Source organism: Passer montanus, unplaced genomic scaffold (assembly GCF_014805655.1).
Source record: "Passer montanus isolate IOZ18808 unplaced genomic scaffold, ASM1480565v1 scaffold73, whole genome shotgun sequence".
NCBI lineage: Eukaryota > Metazoa > Chordata > Aves > Passeriformes > Passeridae > Passer > Passer montanus.
The window spans coordinates 2,103,088-2,122,817 of record NW_024372481.1 but is presented as its reverse complement, the minus strand read 5'-3'; the positions used below and the strand labels follow the sequence as shown (position 1 = coordinate 2,122,817).

At 41.2% G+C, this 19,730-nt stretch overlaps 1 protein-coding gene across 1 annotated transcript in view; it reads left to right on the top strand.

Moving 5' to 3' along the window:
• The window catches only part of TTLL11 (tubulin tyrosine ligase like 11), a 36,083-nt gene that overhangs the window by 1,081 nt on the left and 15,272 nt on the right, over positions 1–19,730 (top strand). Inside the window, 6 exon segments of the mRNA XM_039730753.1 lie at positions 1–121; positions 5,364–5,460; positions 6,809–6,942; positions 11,450–12,025; positions 12,569–12,664; positions 13,183–13,301. The exon segment at positions 1–121 is cut by the window's left edge and continues 32 nt beyond it. Of these exon segments, the coding sequence (XP_039586687.1) occupies positions 1–121; positions 5,364–5,460; positions 6,809–6,942; positions 11,450–12,025; positions 12,569–12,664; positions 13,183–13,301 (1,143 nt within the window).

The following is a 19,730-nucleotide window of genomic DNA, read 5'->3' as shown; positions in this document are numbered from 1 at the left end:
CCCGGGCCGCCGCAGCGGGGTGGAGAGCGCCCGGCGGCCCGGGGTCACGGTGGACAGCTCCAAGGCCAAGACCTCCCTGGAGGCCCTGAAAATCAGCCTGCGGCAGCTCCGCTGGAAGGAGGTGAGCGCTCGCCAGCGGGGCCCGGCCCCCATCCCTGCCCCTGCCCCTGCCCCTGCTCCGGCCTGGCGCCCGTCCTGCCCACACTCCGCTCCCTGCCTCGGTCTGCCCCCGGCCGAGCCTTCCTCCATCCTCCTCCTCCTCCTCCCGTGCCTTCCGAGGGCCGCTGCAGCCGGGGGTTTCCCGGCTGTGCCCCCCGACCCTCGGGCATTTCTAACGGGACGCCGGGCCCGGAGCTGATTTGATTCATGATCACATTGCCACGGCCAGTTATGCAAGCCAGAGCAGGGGTAATCGGCTATTGCGCTGCCGAGGTTAGACTGATGGGGGAAAGGGCAGGAAAGAAGCGTGCTCCCGCGGGAGGCGTTTGACGTGCTGTGCAGATTTGCACTTCTTCCCTCCCACCCTCCCTCAGGGACCCGGGCCCGGCCCGGCTGTGTCGGAGAGCGCGGTGTGTGAATGCAGCAGCATTAAACCAGCTCACAGCACACACATCACGGGCTTCAGCCTGCTCATTTACTTTATGTAGAGCAGCTATCGCTGGTTTTGTTTTTCTCCTGCTGGTCATGTGTTTTCCCATTGCTTTGTGAGGATTTCTGTGACTGCCAGGATGTGCTGAACTGGAATCAGGACAGTAGGGGAGCTGGCACAGAACTGATGCTTTGCAACTCCTTCTTTGAATCCTGGAGAGATTTCTTAGATATATCTTTACTATAATGGTAAATTGTTCTCCAGCTCTTAGGTAAAGATTTTCTTTACCTAACAGCTTTATAAATGGCTTTATAGAAGCCTTGTGGGGAACTTGTGTAAGAAAAAGGATGTTTATAATCCATTTGCAGGAGGGAAGTTGGAGGGAAAAGGAGGAATAACACCTGAGGATGAGCTGCTTCTCACGTGCAGAGCTCGGACAGAGCTGTGTGATCTCTGACCTGCAGCTACGCCACTTTACAAAGCTGCCTTTGGGATTCCCACTTACAAGACAATGTTTTTGTTCACCTAATGCCTATTAAGCAAAATCTGTACAGACTTGGGGTAGACAGTATATTGTCTGTATATTCAGTATATTCTAACCTCAGAGTTAAATACTGCAAATTTGTTTTCTGGAGGACTGAGTAAATGTTGTCCGTGTTTATTCATAGTGTCCTGCATACCTAATCCTGCAAGGACATGTGTGCTCTGTGTCAGAAAGAGTAGTGCTTTCTCCTTCTCTGACTTCATAAAATTCTATTTCAGTATTTTTGTTATTTAAATCCAGTGGCAGGATTTCAAAACCGCTTTGCACCAGCGCCCCAGTTCTCAACTCCTGCTGGTACAGCAAAATAGTAACAACATACCAGAGCCCTGAAATTCTAACCTGCTACATTCACCTCTCTTAGCCCCCAGTGCACCTGCGGGGTGTCTGTCAGCGGCCTTGCTCCATGTTTTATGCAGTGACATGCAGAGCAGGGCCACTTCACACTTCATTTCTTTGTTTTTAGGGTTAAGTTTTATGTTCTGAGGGCGGGGAGCCATTCCAGAGAGGGTTTCTGGATCACTAATATCAGTTAGCCTTGCAGATCGTGCTGGGAATGAGCCACACTTACTGGTAATTTGGTCTTTATGGTTTCCTGAGACTTCACTGTTTTGCATTTGTCTTACACTTGATAGCCTTTCCTACTAATTGACTTGTTTCACAAGCTCTTGTTCCTCTCATGAATCTCTGTGCTGCATTAATCAGCTTTTTCCTTCCTGCTTTGCATCTCCCAACAGCAATTGCTGCTGCCTTTACTTCATCTCTCTTTGTTCCCCGTCTCCCTCGATATCCTCTCTCCTCCATCTCTTTCTTGGGTCAATATTTTTCATTTAGTTTGTTGCTTCCTCCTCTGGCCACTTTGTCTCTCAATAAAGAAGGGGCCTAATATGGAATTTTGTGCTGCTTGACTCACCATCTGGGTGGCTGGGAACTCATTCCCTGTAAACAAGTCACTGTCACGTATTGCTGTGTATTTTCAGCTTATAAATAGGTTAATAAAAGCTGGTCAAGATTTGAAGAGAAAAATTAACAAAATTGAGAAGATAAATCCAAGGAAAACTCTTTATTCAAGCCACGTGTAATTCTGAAAGCTCTCCTTTCAGACATTCAGAGAAATAGCAGTAAAATCCTTTTCCAGGCCACTGCTGGGGATGGCCAGAGCCTTGGAGCTGCTTGCACTGTTACAGCAGGACCAGCAGAGGGAACACGGGTGTTGCTTCCAGCATCCATGAAAATAATGCAAAGTCCTGGGAGTAGTAATGAAATGCATGTATTTTAAATACTGATGTGTCAGGGACTGCTATTCTGCTGTTATCCCTTGTATAATACTTTTGATCCTTTTCCCTCTCTACTTCTTTTACATTTTCCTATTCTTGCTCTTGTTTAATTTCTGCTGTTTGCTGCTGGATGTGTTGGCTGGAATATTTTGTTGGGAGGAGACAGTGTAATGTGCTTTTTTAAGTAGGCACCTTTTGATCCATAACTTTTTCTATCTAATGTATAGCATTCTTACTCTGTCACATATCCATTTTTAAATTATTTTATTATTCATCAGTGAACTGACATACAGTAAATGTCATTATAAGACACACAAAAAAGGGAAGAATAAACATTGGTGACATATTCTGTGGCGCTGATATGTGGGGAAGAGGTGAAGGAGTGCAAGCCAGCAAACTGACCGTTGAGATTCTGTTCTCAGAAGCAAAAGCCAGAAAAAAAACCCAATTTTTTTTTTCAGCTGTAGGAATTTTGAGTGGGTGAAACAGCCAGGTTTGATAGGGCAGTGTGGGTGGACCTTTCAAGAAGCACTGCAGAGTTCCCCTGCCTGTGCCAGTTCTGTGCCAGTTCTGTGCCAGGCTGGACCATCTGATGCAGCGTGTCAGATTCTTTAAATGAACATGATATGCCAAATGAGATAATGGGCACAAATTGAGCTTGCATCTCGAGTTTATTCATCTCTTAATAAATTATTTCTTCAGCAAGCTTTCAATTACCAGGAAAATGGAAGAAGCAGATGTCCCAGGCATCAAATATCCCAGCGCTGAGCGTTTCATTTGTCTCGCTGTTCCGGAGCTGCACAGGGAGAGTTTCAGGTTTTATGCTGGGAAAAGCTGAGTGGAGGACGAGTCATTTAACTTGTCATTAAACATGATGGAACAGACTGATGTGACCTGTGAGACAATTTAAATTATTGGCTTCTAATCCAAAGGTGGAAATGACCTGTCAGACAGATTTGACTGTGATGGATTATTAATCATGTCAAAGCTGTGGAAACAACTCTATTCTCTTCTTGGCTCCTTGTTTGTTCTTTTCTGACAAATGTTGCCTAAATCTGACTAAAAAAGATTGAAAATATTTTAAAAAAGGATGGCTCCAGCCACCTTTTTCTTTCAGCCACTGTCCCACACCAGGAGTTGGGAATGTAGTGCAAAGGCCTCTCCCAGCACTATAAGATTAATTAATATCTGCCTGGCACTGCCAGAGGGGCCAAATAATCGAACTTGTTGGCTCCTCTCCAAACACCACTCTTATGTAAAGTGTAGTGCAGAGGTTACAGACTCCAGCCCAGCTCGTTCAGGAGGTGAGTTTGATCCCATTGTTGGATAAATCCAGATAATCTTGATTTCTCAGGAGCAGGGCCCTTGCTGTGCTGTCCCAAATTTCCAACAAGGGGGTGCAGTGCTTGCATCTTCCTGTCCAGAGCTGCTCACTCCTCATCTGTTGTGAAATTATTTCTGTGCAGTGTTTGTAGAGAGCTTTGATATGCTCTGTAGATGAAAGGTGTTATATAAATGCAAATTTTGTTCCTTTCATTTCAATTTCTTTTAATAAATAAATAAATTGTTCAGGTTTTAGTGGGAAGGGCACTCTGAGACCGAAAGCTGCATCTGTATTCTGGATATACCTGTGGAGAGAGGTTAAGGCCACTGATTGTCTTTCAGAGCCCAACAGAATTAATTTTCACTTGTACAAAACCAGATTTTGCAGGCTGAATAATAATGAAATAAGTGCAGAATCCACTGGCTCTTGTTAAATTGAGTTTCTCATCCCTTCAAGTAAGGAAACAGAAAGGATGCATTGCTCAATTAGCATTTTAAATTAATTTTTCAAGGCTATTTACTGAGGAAACTGAAATTTTAATTAAAGTAGCAAATAAAGTAATGCACTCAAAAGGTTTATGCAATTTTTTTTTCTGTCATGCTCAAAGAAAAATGATCCATTGCATAAAGAAATGTTTAAAAAAAAAGAAAAATTACATATCAAGTGAAGAACAAGAATTTTCTGCAAAATACTGCGGTTCTTCAATAAGTAAATGGCACTGGGTGATGAGGGTGGTAGATATTTAATGCAAATGTGTCCTAAAATGCTAAATATAGCAGATTTATTTGAAAAAGATGTAGCCTAGTAATAGAAGCTATTCCTGTGGCTGTGTTCCATATGGTAGTTAAATGCATCTTCATGGAGCTGCAGATAAAATGGGGTTTTTTGGATTGATAAATGGGGCTGTGTCAAAGAGAATAAGCATGAAAAAGAAGAGCACCTTCCTTACACAAAACTAATTGGGTTGTTTATAAACCACTTCACTACTATTAGAAACTTGCTCTCAGTAATTGGCAGTGCTGCTTCTGAGCTCTTCAGACTGCTTTAAAATGGTGATTTTTTTGATAATAGAAAACAAACTGCTGTTTTCCAATTTACAGTGAAGTCTTGCGTGAATGGGTAGAGAACCTGGAACACTTAATATTGTTGAATTAATCACCTTAGTTCTTGACATAGACTTAATTCTTGGGAATATATATGCTCAACAAATGATTAATTGAATTGCGAGCTTTCATTTTAATTACAGGCTATTAGTACCAGAAAGGAATTAACACTGTAGAAATTAGTACTTATAACTGAATATATATGAATGAATAATACACTTATTGAACTTAAATATCCTGCTTTGAGTGTCCTCTTTATCACTTGACTGTGGTTGATGAGCAGCTCAGATCAGTAGAGCCATGCCTCAGTCATTTGGGTTTGGTTCTTACAAACCTCTCTTGCTTTGTTCACTTCAAAATCTTTGAGCTGATCCAAATATTCCCAGCTTTGCAACCAATATACAGAGCCTGTTTTCTCTTGACAGCCAGAAGACTGTTCTTGAGTGGTTTATGCTTAAGATGAGTGTTTAAAACAGACAGGAGCAAGGAGGAGTTGCCAGCTTGCTCCAAACTTTGCTCTCTTTGGCAGTTTCCGTTTGGCCGCCGCTTGCCGTGTGACATCTATTGGCACGGGGTGTCATTCCATGACAGCAACATCTTCTCAGGGCAAGTCAACAAGTTTCCAGGTACTTCTCTTTCTGGTTTAAACAAATGATTTAAAATCACATTCTGTGTTTTACTTGCTTTTAGTGTGAATTATCTGTTAGTATATTTGGCATGTCACTGGGTTTGGTGAGGGGGTGAGGGTATCACAGTGGGCGTCTTGAACGATTTCTGAACTGAAATTTGTTGTGCAGAGAAAGTGGTTTTGTTGAGAAGAATACTTCATACACGTGAAGTTAGGAAAAAGAAGAGTGTTAGGCTATAATTTAAGTGAAGTATACAATTACTGACTGTTATCTGGCACTGATAACAGTTCTGTATCTTTGGATTTGGTTTTGATGCTAAGTGGAAAAAATCTGTTTTGTTTCATACTCTGGCTTATCTCAGAAGCTCAAAGCAGAATTCCTTAAATGGATTTTTTAATATTGAAGAGTTCATGTCAGTCCTCATCTTATGATGACTCTTCTATTTTTTTAAGCTCCCTTTTTTCTCATTTAATCCCTGTTGAGATCTCTCTAAATAAGAGCTAAGAGCTTAGGTATTGACTTATCTAAGCCCTTTACTTCAGATTTATGGCTGCTGTTAGTGTGCTGTGAGCATAAGAACCTCAGCTATTGAACTCCAGCTCTATTTACCCTGACTTTGTCCTGCCTGAGGGAAGTTCCCACTCAGGTGTAGGATGGTGTTGTTTTCTGATGGTTTAAATCAGTGCTAGGTGAATGTTACCTCTCTGTATTTTGGCTTCTACCTGGAGAACAAGTGGCTGCACAGGAATCAAACCAGAGCCCTTCAGAACTAGACCAGATTTCCAAGAATGTTGTCATAATTTGATGCAGAGTTTTTACTGGAAACTTTTCAATAAAAATAGTTTTTTAGCCATGTTCCCAATGGATGTAAGACTTCAGCAAATGTTTGTTTGGCTGTTCACAAAATAACCTGTTCTTTGTGATGCAAATGCTTAAATAACTGCAAAGTAAACCAAACTGGTTGATTACATTTAACTTACATTTGTATCTATTCCTGGAATGATAGATTAGAAAAATAATTTTGGATTGTGGCAAAGGCACTAGTAAGTATTGACTAAAGATGTCTTATATTCCGAGCTGTATTTTTGAGAATTATTTTTATTCTAACATTATACAGAAACACATGCAATAGTAGATGTGGCAGGGCAGTGACACAATTATTGTGTCAGGTTTTAAATCTCAAAAGATGTTCAGCTTTATTGACAGCAATGACCAGAGTGCCTTCCCAGCAGGGTGAGTAATGATACTCTGAAATGATTCATTCACTGTTAGGAGGAGCCTTCAGTGCGGGGATTTTGTAACTTTGTTCTCTTCCCAGGTTTTTGTGACTCTGTTCTCTTGCCAGGCATGACAGAGACCGTTCGGAAGATCACCCTGAGTCGGGCCATGAGGACCATGAGGGATCTGTTTCCTCTGGAGTACAACTTCTACCCTCGCTCCTGGATTCTGCCAGAAGAACTGCCTCTCTTTGTGGCTGAGGTACATAACTTCGACTCTCAGAATACTGTAACTTGTAGGATATTTTATCCACGTCATTCTTTAGTCTTCTATACCTGCCAGGTTATTTAAAATCACACCTGGGGATCGTGGATGACATCTTTTCCAGTTTGCCTGGGATCAGTCATGGTCTGGATGTCTGGATGTTAGCTTTGTTTGTTAAGTTTTGGAATAAATGTCAAATCTCTTGTTCTGGTGTACCAGGAGAGGTGTCTGAAAATTGAACCTGGTAGAAGCATCAGCCCTTTCCCTGTAGTTTCTGCTGGCCTAAGGAGGTTCCAGTACAGTGTGGGTTGTGTGGTTCTTCACCAGATTCATTGTCACTGAAATCATCTTAGTCTACTTGGCCTGTTGTACCCAAACCTTTTGAAGAGCATTTTGCTTTGTTCATTGTTAAATACACTCACATCATCTCATGTCCAACTTCTGTTTTGTTTAAATATTCAGAATGTAATAAAATACCATTATTTTTCAGGATTTTTTTTTAAGAGTGATGCTGTGTGTTGCTGTTTGGTTCATTATTACAAATATTTTAAAATATTATATGTGTTTGTTTGACCCTGTCTGACCTGCCCAGGATGTTCTTGCATCCTAGAGTGTGCTGTGCTTACAAATATGAAAGAAGAGAGGTCTGGACTTTAATAGCCTGTTGCACTGGGTGCAAGTTTTTAGCTAACTACCATAATCCAATCAAATTCATTAACATATTTTAATAGCTACTCTTCAAGTGGGCTGGGTGACTGGTAAGACCAGGAGTGTGAACAAGCCAAGAGTTTAGCAAGGTGCACATGACCTGGAGGAAGAGTGTGGGGAGGGATGAGTGCAGTGGGGACTGGGATGAGCCAGCGTGGGGAGGTGTGGGGTTTGGGCAGGGAGGGTGCAGGGGGACTGGGATGAGCCTTGGGAGCACGGGCCGAGCTGCAGGTGCCACCACGCTCGGCTGTGACTGCAGGTGCCACCAGGCTCAGCCGTGAGCTGGCACCAGGTGGCACTGCGACTTAACGCTGCAAACGCTGCCGCTTGTGTTCCAAGAGGAACAGATGTCCACTGACACACTCCTAGGAGTTTCCTTTGCATATGTTCTTCCATCTGTGTTGGAGAAAAGCATAGTTCTTGTTATCAAACATTATATTTTATGTTGTAAGAGTTTATGTTCTACTTAACACAAGTTTGGAGTGTAACCCCTCCAGAACAAGAGAAAATACAACCCAAAACATTCCAAACCCCCCTGTGAACCACAAAAGGTTCAGAGCACTTTTCACTCGCAGTTTGGTGAGTTCTCAGCAGGAGTTCTCCAGTCTTTTCTGTTGTTTATTTGCTCATATGTGGTTTTGTTTGCTTTGCAACCCTCGTGCTGCCAAAACTGTCAGCTCTCCGAGCCTGCATTTCAGCTTGTTCACAACAGACAAGTGGGGAGAGCTTGGGTGGTGCCCGCATCAGACATGTCCCTGGAGGAGCTGGAACACTCTGGAACATGTTAATTATCAAAAGTCAAATTGTATCAGTGCAGGTGTAGGTTAGACCCCAGAAGATGGTTGGGTGCTGTTTGTAGTGTAGGATTTTGTTGCAAAGGGCTGGATGAGAAATGAACATCTGTGAAATTTTGCCTGCAACAGAAATTTCATCAAGGGCTTAAAAGTTCATTTTGCTAAGTAAATATCTAGTTAGCTGTTTTTAATACTCACCAATTTCTTGTTTGCTAAAATGTTTTGTACTAGCATATCACTAGAACAAAAGATGGATTACAGATAAGCAGCTCTCTCAGGTGCTGCAGTCGTTCCTTCACTAGCAGGGAAGAATCTCTTGGAATGGGTATGCTAAGGACTTCCTTCTAACATGAAATCCCAATTTCTGAAGAGTAACTAGCTTGGGATTCAAACCAGGACTGTGATTGTTCTCATACTTCCTTCTTTGTGTTGTCCGTGAGGATGATGAATAGGCCAGTGTGATTAATTTTTAATAAGAATCTAATTTGGATGGTGTAATTTCCCACACAGCATATTTTTGTCAGTTTAATCAGGTTTTCAGCTTTTGGATACCTCTTAGGCATAGGCATGAATATTCCAGTCTTTGTGCTGTCAGATCTTATAGCACATTAAATGCATTTTTTCCAGAATACTATATTCATTCAGCCTGTGTTTCTTCATGAAACCCAAACCTGCAGATTTTCACCAACTCTTCTCTTGTTGTTAACTGTAAATGGTTAACATGTTTTTTAAAGATAATTTCCTCCTGTCAAGCAAAGGACACAGAAATATCTCATTTCATATAAACTCATTTTCCTATATGACTGAATTTTCTAAGCCTGGACAAGCCCCCTCATAATGAGAATTTGAAAGCATATAGTTGAGGGGATTGTGGAGAATTTGAAGACGACTGTTGGGAATTTTCTTGAAGATCAAGAAACCATCTGTTTTCTTCAAGACAGTAAATCTGCTGAAAAACAGACTGAGACTGACTCTGGATTACTATTCCCCCTTTCCCCACCAGCCTATCTTTATCTGCCATGTGTAGGTTTTGATGGACTAGAAAGCCTGAATAATATCCACGCCTTTTAGTCCATTTAAAAAATGGAATAGAATATGATGGAGAAAATTATTTACTTTCTATTTTAAGAGAAGAGAGATCTCAGAGACCAGTGATTGTTAGAGTGCAATATTTTAAAAGGCAGGTTCTTTTTCATCTTCAGCAGTAGTCCCTGGAAAGCATCATCTCTTTTGGAAAGCATCATCTCTTTTGGAAAGGTGCAGCCTGAGGGGTGAGCAGCAGATGTGGGACTGGGGAGCAGATTCTTCCTCCTGGTGCCACAGAGGTTCTTCACTGTTTTCTGCCCTAGGAGGGCACAACTGGCACTTTGTGTGTTCAGCAGGAGTCACAGAGGGTGTGTTTGGTCACGGAGGGCTCAGAGGAATCAGGTGTCTCTGTGGTGCTGACTTTAACCACAGTGAACCAGAGAGCTCCTCTGCTCTGCAGGGTAATGTCACATCAGGGGAAGATTATTCTATAGTGGTAAAAAGGCTAGGACATAAATCCTGCTTTCCTTCTTTGCTCATCTAGGCCTGCTGATCTACTTGGACCTATTTATCCACATGCCATTTATGTAAGCCTGACCTCCACTGAGGCGTTTTATCCCTCTGAGTGACCTATTTTGCAGAAGGATCTTTCACTGAGTCAGTGTGACACCTGTCTGTGAGAAAAACCCTGGTCTGGATAATGGATCTTGAATTTCTGCTGCAGCTGCTAGGAAGGCTTTTAGCAGTGTGACTCTGAGTGAAATAAATAACTGGGTGGGGTGGAGCCAGAAGTCCTTGAGGCCTTGGGAATGTCACTGCTGACAGAGCTGGGCCTCTCCTGGGGGTCAGCAGCCTGATGTTACAGCAGAGGTTGCTGCTCTCACCATGCTCAGCCTTTTCCTGTGGGTTGATTTTTTCCTCTTTCCTTCTCCAGGGCTGATGGTGGCAACTGATTTGTTCTTTCTTTGTTAGCTTTTGTCCTCAGGCTTCTAAAAGTCAATCTCCAGTTGTTGCTGGTGAGCCCCAGGGTAAAACCAGATCTCTGCCTGGGCTCAGCATGTGCCTGCCTGCAGGGAGAGGGACAGCAGCTGCAGGTGGGGCCCTAAAATGTGGGAGTGCAAGAAAGGAGTGGTCAGTGCTGGGACATCCCTCTCTTTTGGGAGGAAGAGGTTTTGAGTGCTTCATTGTCCTGCATCCCATGTCCAATCTCGTGAGTAGTCTGCATCTTGCATTTCTTCAGCTGCTTTCTTTGTTAGGGCTCCCCTTTCTTTCTCAATTTCATTTCTGATGGAGGCACCCCCATGTGTGCAGTTCTGACTTTTGCTGTACAAGTAATAAATAAATCAGAATTTATTTAGGTAGTGGGAAATATGCATGTAACATGAAAGCTCTGATGTTCAGCAGATGTGTCAGTGACATAGTTATACCTGTGCTTGGTTCAGCATTCCCCAGTTTTATTAGCACTGACTATCTGATGGTGGAAAAAGGTATTGTTAGTGACAAATTTTTACTTCAGTTTTCCCTCTTCTGGTAGTATTTGCATTCATACTTCAATAAATAAGGCACCTTTCCTTAAGTTAGTGATTGTTTTTGTCAGTTGTTCAAAATGCAGCACGAAAGTTTAACTTTGCAGTTTCATATACATTAGTGACTACTGAAATGGATCTCATGAGATATACCCCATTTCCTTCTGTAAATTGGAACAGAACATTAAAAAGAAGTTCCTGAAATTATTTATACAGTAGCTTGTTAAATAAAATGACTTTTTATCTATATTAGTAATTCCCTACTCATGCTTTTTTTGTTTCTCCTTGTGCTTGTCAGCACTGTTCATCTTCTGCCTTTTTTCATAGTGTTTACTACTCTGGTGATGGATTCATGCTATTTTTATTTCTTTTTGTTGACTGGCTCTCACAGTACCAGCCCTTCTTCCCTTCCCCAGTTAGTGCCTCTCACTGTCATGCTTTTCCTTCTAGGTCCGTATGATGAAAGACAGCAATCCATCCTGGAAGCCCACTTTTATTGTAAAGCCTGATGGAGGCTGCCAGGGGGATGGAATCTACCTCATCAAAGACCCAAGTGACATCAGGCTGACAGGGAGCATCCAGAGCCGGCCAGCTGTGGTGCAGGAGTACATCTGCAAACCTCTGCTCGTGGACAAACTCAAGTTTGATATTCGCCTCTATGTCCTGCTGAAATCCTTGGAGCCCTTGGAGATTTACATAGCCAAAGATGGACTTTCTAGATTTTGTACAGAGCCCTATCAAGAGCCCACTCTCAAAAATTTGCACCAGGTTTTTATGCACTTAACCAACTATTCACTGAATATCCATAGTGGGAATTTCATCCATTCTGACAGTGCAAACACTGGCAGCAAGAGGACTTTTTCAAGCATTCTGTGCAGACTGTCTTCCAGAGGAGCTGATGTCAAAAAGCTCTGGTCAGATATAATTTCATTGGTGATTAAAACAATTATTGCACTGACACCAGAACTGAAAGTTTACTATCAGTCTGACATACCAGCAGGAAAACCTGGGCCAACGTGCTTCCAGGTAAGTTGGAATTCCTGCCAGGAATGCAGTTATTTTTATGCATAGATTCATTTTCTGGGTGTTTAATGCCTTTTCTGAAAGGTTTCTCTAGTTATGGTGCTGCTCACTGGTGGGAGCTCAGAGCTTCCACCCAAGTCAAACCTCAGTCTCCTGACCTGCGTTACCGCCAGCCAGGCAGATACAGAGAATTTTCAATGAGTGTAGTTTGTTAGTGGCAGTTTTCACTCCAGATTCCATGTTAGAAGTGAAGCTTTGCAGGTTCCTAACACAGTTTTGATCCTGGCAATTTCAAGACCCCCTTGTCAGGAGTGCCAAGATTCCATGGCAGATGCAGTGTTCAGGGATGGGGGTGGTGTGAAAGGAGCCATTAGCATGGGAGACAAGTGGCTTCTGCAGTTATTCAGCACTGTGGAGAGCTTCTCAGTTTCTTCTTTTCTGCCCCCCAAGTGTTTATTCCTCCTCAGTGTTGCCATATGGACAAACACTTCATTCTGTAGAACACCCTGAGTAGAAGTGCAGTAACATATTGCTTGTTATGCACAGATTTTAGGGTTTGACATTCTCCTGATGAAAGACTTGAAGCCCGTGTTACTGGAAGTAAATGCAAACCCCAGCATGAGAATAGAACATGAGCAAGAGGTAAGAGTTCTCAATGTGATATTGGAATGAAATTGCTTAGGTTGGGTTTTCTGGGCTTTTTTCCTTGTTTGAAAGATGAAAGCTGTCTGCTAATATGAAACCTCCAAGGTTCTCTGTAATTTTCTGCTTTGAAATCATTGCTAATCTTATACATAGGAAATATGACTTATTGGAATTGTGAAAGCTCTCCATCATCTCTGTCATAAATGCATTTATTCATCATCTCCTGCAGCCGTTAATTGTGTTTAGGGGATTGTTAATAAACTTTTTCATGTTTGTATACATAATATAAATGATAACATCAGCAACAATCTTTTTTATAATATTTCGGTTTGCTAGAGGAATTTGTTGTAGCATCATACTGAAAATGTGCAGGTATTTGTGCATCCTTGAGGAAGTATTTTGTAATCCATCATCGTGCATTTAAAATATAGATGAAGTGCATGAAGTTTGAGCAAATGTGGAACAAATCACCCTTTGTTCTGTAGTGAATAATGGTATCCCTCTGTGATGTAAAGCTTTCTCCTGGAGTATTTGAAAATGTCCCAAGCCCTGTTGATGAGAAAGTGAAAGTTGCTGTCATCAGAGACACTCTGCGGCTGATGGACCCTCAGAAAAAGAAGAGGAAAGATACTCAGTAAGTCTGCTGATTTTCCCTGATTTTCATCAGTCCTTCCAATAAATAGAAAAATGAGATTTTTTTTTCCCTGAGAAGGTCCACAAGCTGATAGTAAATCAGGATATACCAGCTTCCCTGGAATATCTTACTCTTAACTGGTGCAAACAGTTTAGTAACTCAGATTTATTTATTTATGCTTCTACTTGAGGCCTCTTTTTTAATTCAAAACAGTAATGAGACATAAATTTGTGTATTAATTTGCTTGAAAGTCACAAATTACTCTGAATGAATTGCCCCATTGGAGCTGAAAAGTATGAATACTGTATTTAAAAATTGCTTCCTTAATCTGTGATAATAAACAGAGTTAAATCTATGATCTAGAAATGAGAACTGCCTGCAGCAGCTTGCACAGGAATGCCTGTGGTGGGATCAGGCTGAGAGAAATCATATCTTTTTTTTGATGAAGCACTTCATTTTAAGCAGTTCTTGAAGACATGAAAGGGTGATTTTTTTTTCTCTTTTATTTTTTCCCTAGGAATTCTTGCTCATAGGTCTGCCTCCATGCTAAAGTATCATTTTGCTCTTCTCTTGGCACTTAGTGGTAACCTGAAATGTTATTCATATTTTATGATTTCAAGTGCAAATTTGCTGTCCTTTTGTAGACAGAGGCCCATGAACAAGACATGACTGATGATTCTAACAAGTTCTGTATTACTGCAGTATTATTCTGAGATCAAACTCTTCCTTCAGAGGCAGTGCCACACAGAGAAGTTGCTGTGGTCAGTGTACAGAACGTTTTGCAAAGCAATTTATACTCTGTGTTGCCTGTACTTAACCTCTACCCTTACAGATTACTTCAGTGCATGGAGCTGAAAAAGATCATTTTTTAACCTGTAATTATGTAACTAGTCGTGGTGGTTTTTCTGCTGAAGTTATGTCAGGCATTCATTAACTTCATATTAGATATGGAAAAAAGGCAAATGATAATTACAAATAAATTGCTAGAGGACGCCAGAGTGTGTGGAACCTCATTCAGCTGAGGATTCTTCTCTGATACATTTAGAGTGCTAAATAATTTCTAACAGGATTGGTTGGTGATGAGATAAACCACTGGCTCTTCACAGCAGGAATCCATCAGTGGTGCAGCTTTTCTTCCAGGGTAATCTGGTTAACAGAGCATCTTGGAGATGAAGATTTGTGTGTGCACCATAAGTCAGCCTGCCAGGGCAGTGCCCTGGGACCTGCTGGTGAGCAACTGCTGCCCATCCTTCCCTGCCTCCAAGTGCTTTTTATTGAACTGGGCACAGTGTGTGGAACTTCCTGACCAAAACTTGGCCTATTGACAGAAAAAAAATCTGAAAGAATTGCTGTTGTGACAGCTAACCAGCAGCAAGCCTCACAGACTCAAATTTGGATGCTAATTAAGTAACGGGCATTAATCTCAGTAAGGTTTTAGCAATATATATAACATAGAGTTTGAGCACACAGGGGAAATACTGAGAAGTGTGAGCTGCATCTCAGGTAAATATTCTGCTGTGGAGAATTTGATTTCCTTCTAATTATCTCCCAGATTAAAATAAATGAGGCATCTAAATGAAAGTGAGTTTTAGAAGTCATCCTGAAGTACTTCATTATCAGGAAGGATTAATAGCTCAGAATTTTTTTGAGTTTAATTTTCCCTCATCTTCATAGTGTTTTGATACTGTTTTCCTCCTTCCTATCATGTGATTTATAATATTGGAAAAACCAGTTAAGCTGAATAGGATCAGTTTATCATTCCATACATATCTCTTAATTTTTCCATCACAACTCCAGTCTTTACATGCAGGGATTGCTAAGAACTGTCTTAGCACTGCCAGCAATTAGTGATTGAAAATCTGCATTGATACATGTTCAAATCAAAGTAATTAAATATACATTGTGGCTTTCCTTCCACAGCAGAAGTGAGCTTTTCCTAGTTTTAACTCACTTACTGTGGAACTCAAGTTTTGCTCGTTGTTAAGAAATGAAAACATTTGATGAAATCTCATGGCAGGTACTGATGTTTGCCCTGTCTGTGTGGCAGTGTGTCCTCATGGATTTTGAGGTTTGAGCAGATGATGGCAAACATCCAGGCCACTGACGTGCTGCAGCTAACCCAGTGATTTGTGTGACTGAAACTTGTCTGAAGCTTGTGCAGTAATTATTAAATTTGCTCTGGATTCACTCCTTACAACAGAGGTGCTGTTCACAGCCTGCTGAAGGTGGGAGAAGGCTTCAGCTAAAGGAAATTTGCACAATTAAGTGAATGGTCTAATGACACCGAACAACATGTAAAGTAAATCAACATTACTTATGTAAACAGCAGTTTAATTAAGATAATCACTGATGCAAATCATTGTGTATGTTGTGCCTCCAACAGAAAATCCATTTCTAAAGGCTTTGCAAACTTCTATTTTTCTGTGCCTAATTTGGAGTCTTGATAGTAGTAAAAAGGTTCTAGTTTCACTGTTTGTTTAATTATTAGCAATTTATTCTTCCTCAAATAGCATTAAATTGGAGGAGCAAAAAGGAGCCTCAGTCTCATGTAAATGCTGTGTATTCTCCACTGGATGTCACATGTTTGGAGGTATAAAGGCAAGCTGGCAGGATCATTTGGAGCAGGAGTGCTCAGCATGTTGTAGGAAGAACATTTATATCATCCCAAAAGTGCTAATGACCTGCTTTCCTGTCCTGTCAAAAATATTTATGTCCTGGTTTATTAGTGCTAATTAATCCAGCAATAAGGACTCCTTTGTATTTTGGTTGCTGTTGTTTACTCTGTGTCCCAGTGTAATCTCTTGCATTTCCATGCCTAGTTTCTTACATATTTCAAGACAGAAAAGAACCATTTTATTCTTTTGATAAAGAAATCATAGCATTATGGCATGCCATTAGAAATATGGGTTGCTCATGGAATAAAATCTGCTTTTTCCCTGCTAGAGATGATGAAGATGCAGCCTCCTAAGTAATATAATGACTTTTATTCAGCTCTGAAATAGCCATTGACAGAAGAAAGAATTGAAACACTTTGGAAATGAAATGTAATTTAATCTATGGCTGTTACAAAAACAATCAATTCCTTGTGCCCTCCAAACGGAATGCTTTTGGTTTATTACCTCTCACGCCCTTGCTGTTTCATTGCTACTTTATCTTTTCTTGGGTGCTGTTCTCTGCACATGCCACTGCAGTGCTTTTTTCCATTTGAAACCAGCCTTGAAATTTATTTGTGATGTTCTGATTTTTTTTTTCCCTTTCTTTTTAAAAGATGTCAGGTACAATTCTCTTCTCTGGGTCCTGTGGCTCTAGCAAATGTCAAATATGATTAACTAATTTCCTGAGCAGGAAGAACCCCAATGTGGTTGCTCTCAAATTTTTGCAAGATCAGCATGCAAACATTGGCTAAAGTCACTCTGTTCTGTGAGCACCCTGTAAATATTAATGTCTGTCAGACTGACTTTTTTATTTTATTCTTTTGGTGTTGGGAAGAAATTCAGTCAAAACAAGGTTTTGTAGAACTTGCTGCACAAAAGATCTTCCTCTTTTCTTGCACAAAACAGGGTGGTTCATTTTTTCCACTGTGTTGATTACACAACTTTAGCTCTTGAAATGATTCCTGTCCATGATAGAGGAAAAAGTGAATAGTTTCTAGGAGGAGAATGGGATCTGTATTTAATGAAAACATGAATTAATTTCTGGTCATTCTTTTGTATGTTCCAAAGATATTTTCCAAATCCTAATGCTGTTTTTAATTTCTTGATGTTGAGGAGCAATTTTGTACTTTGTTAAGGAAAGTCAGGAAATCACCTGTTCAGATGTATTCCATTTATTTTCCAGATACTTTCCTTCAGTTTCATAACCTCCCCTGATGTTAGAGTCATGTTTAATGGAAAAATGAAAATACGCTGTGCAGAGATGTCTCGAGAGTATGATTAGCCCAGATTTTGTTGGTGATAAAGTCATTCTTGCCATTTATTACTGTGTTTATCTCACTATCCCATTGTAAGGTTGTGATTGCGTGACAGGGGTGGTTGAAGAGGGTCAGAAACTCAGAGCACAGACATGTGGAGAGGCTGCACGGGGGATGCTGGTGCTGCAGCTACCACTGATCAGAAAATAATGACTGTTCTCCAGGCTGGCTGTAATGGATCTTCGTTTCCGCTGCTGTGAGCAACTGTATTATGTTCCTCAGGGATTCATTACTCAGGCTGTCAGTGCCTTTTGCATTATATGGAGTGAGTTTAGTGCCTATCAAAATAAGCATGTAATAAACCCAGCTATGGAAATATCAGTGTTTGGGTTTCCATTTGCTAATTGACTTTACGGGCTGACTGCCAGAGCTTTCGGTTGATTCCTGCGTCCCTCTGCCTGCAAGTCTGCTCAGGTCTGCAGCTATTCAAATGCCTCTCAAGCACCACCCCTTCACTCCAAGCCTTCTTTCTGCCTGAGACTCTATAAACTCATATATGTGTGGCTTTCTTGAGATTGATCTTGCTCCTTTGGTTCATTTTGGAGCTGACACAATTCTTTTCTCCATCAGTCAAAGTGACCCAGCGTTCATATTCAGGCTCATTCTGCCCAAGCCCTTTGGAAGCACATTGAATTAGCCCCTTTCTCTTTCCTACAGGGCTTTCTGGTTCAGTCCTTCATCAGGCAGTCTGCCAGCTCCACTATCAATTCCTGTCTGTTACATTAGCCTGGGCAGCTTTTGATGAGTTAGACATGTGAAGGAGACTTTTAAATGTGATGTTTGTCAATGTTCCTTCAGTTCAGATTACTGAAATGTTAACTTGGTTTTTCTGTAGTTGAGAGTATTTATTTCTGCTGCTATTTCTCATCCTGCTCAAGAGGAACTTGCCTCAATGACTCCCTTCAGTTTTGTGAAGCAGATGTTGTGGTATCTTGATCCTTGCTCTCTGTTCTTGCTTTTCCAATTATTTATCTGTTACATCCTTAAGAGCATTTAACCTTTCTCCTATTGATTAGGACAGGCCCTATTGGAAATTCTATGAACTACAGTGTGAGATGTCCCTCCGTAAAGGAAAGGATCTGGTAGTGCTTGACTGACAGAATAGTTCTACATTGGTCTTAAGAGCCACTTATGTTATGCTACAACAACAAAAAATACACTACTGAGTGCAGAACATTGGCAAATAATTTGAATGTGCTGTGGCAGAAGTCCCACAGATAATTAAATCTGATGATCTTCTGTACAAGTAGTGGTTATAATCTGAAATATAATCTGAAATGTTTTAATTGACTAAAAAAGGGGTAATAATGGGTAATAATATTTCTTTTAAAATAGCTAAAACCCCATCCCTTGCACAGATACAGATTAATTTATGATTATTCCTATTTTAGCCTTCACCACTGCAAAAAGTGCTGTTATTCCCAGTCCAGTTTTGCAAGCAGGTCTGTGTGTGCTCACACACTGTATTCCAAGCACTCACATCTTGGCTGGACAGGCTGTACTTTAACTTGCACATAAAGAGTGAATTCAGTCTTGCCCTGAATCTCTTGCAATGACCCCGTATTGAGGGACAGCTGGAAGTGCTTACAATGTACTCAGCAAGTGAGTGGATGACAGGCCCAGCTCATTTGGAAATTTTAATGGACAAGAACTGATATGGGCTGCAGGACTTGAAAAGGTTTCATTTTCAGCACTGTGGAATTAATTGGCCCAAGGCCGTGGTGAGCTTTAGCAGTAATTGGTGTGTGCAGTGCCCCTGGCTCTGGGGTGAGCCCAGCTCTGGGTCTGTGCTATCAAACTGGGACTGGAGACTACTTTGGCCAATTAGACTTGAATCACAGTGTTTTGAGATGCAGCTAATCTAATTAGTTTTTTATTGACATCTCCTTTCTTTATTCTCTCATGAGTAGTAGAGGAAGGAATGGAGATAAACTAAGGAATGTGACCTGTCACAAGTATCTCCGTAAAACCTGAACTTTCCCAACATTTGAATGTATCAAAACATGCTCTAGCAATTACATCTCTTAAATATTCACACCATATTACATTTTAAACTGGTCATTAAGAAGGTTGTTTTTGTTTTTTTTTCTTTTTCCTGTCTTAAAATGATTCTTACATAAAGAGAAAGCCTTTGTGATAAAATACAGAGAAAAGGAAAACTGTGTCACTTTCCTGGAGTTTTTGTAGTGCAGCCACAGGAGTTGCTGTCATCTCCATGGTTTGCCCAAAAAGAAGGAGGTCAGGAGTGAAGGGGGGATGCTTCATCTCCTTCCACATGGCATCAGAATGAACATGGAGGCAGCAGGTCTAACTACACCTTTGGATTCAGTAATTTGATTGGATTGTCAGTGAGTGCTGATGGGAGGAGAGCTGCTTTCAGGCAGGCTGAGATGCAGTTTGTGTCCTCAGCACTGTCCCAGCAGCTCTGGCTGGGGCTCAGCTCTGCTGTCAGAGCCTGC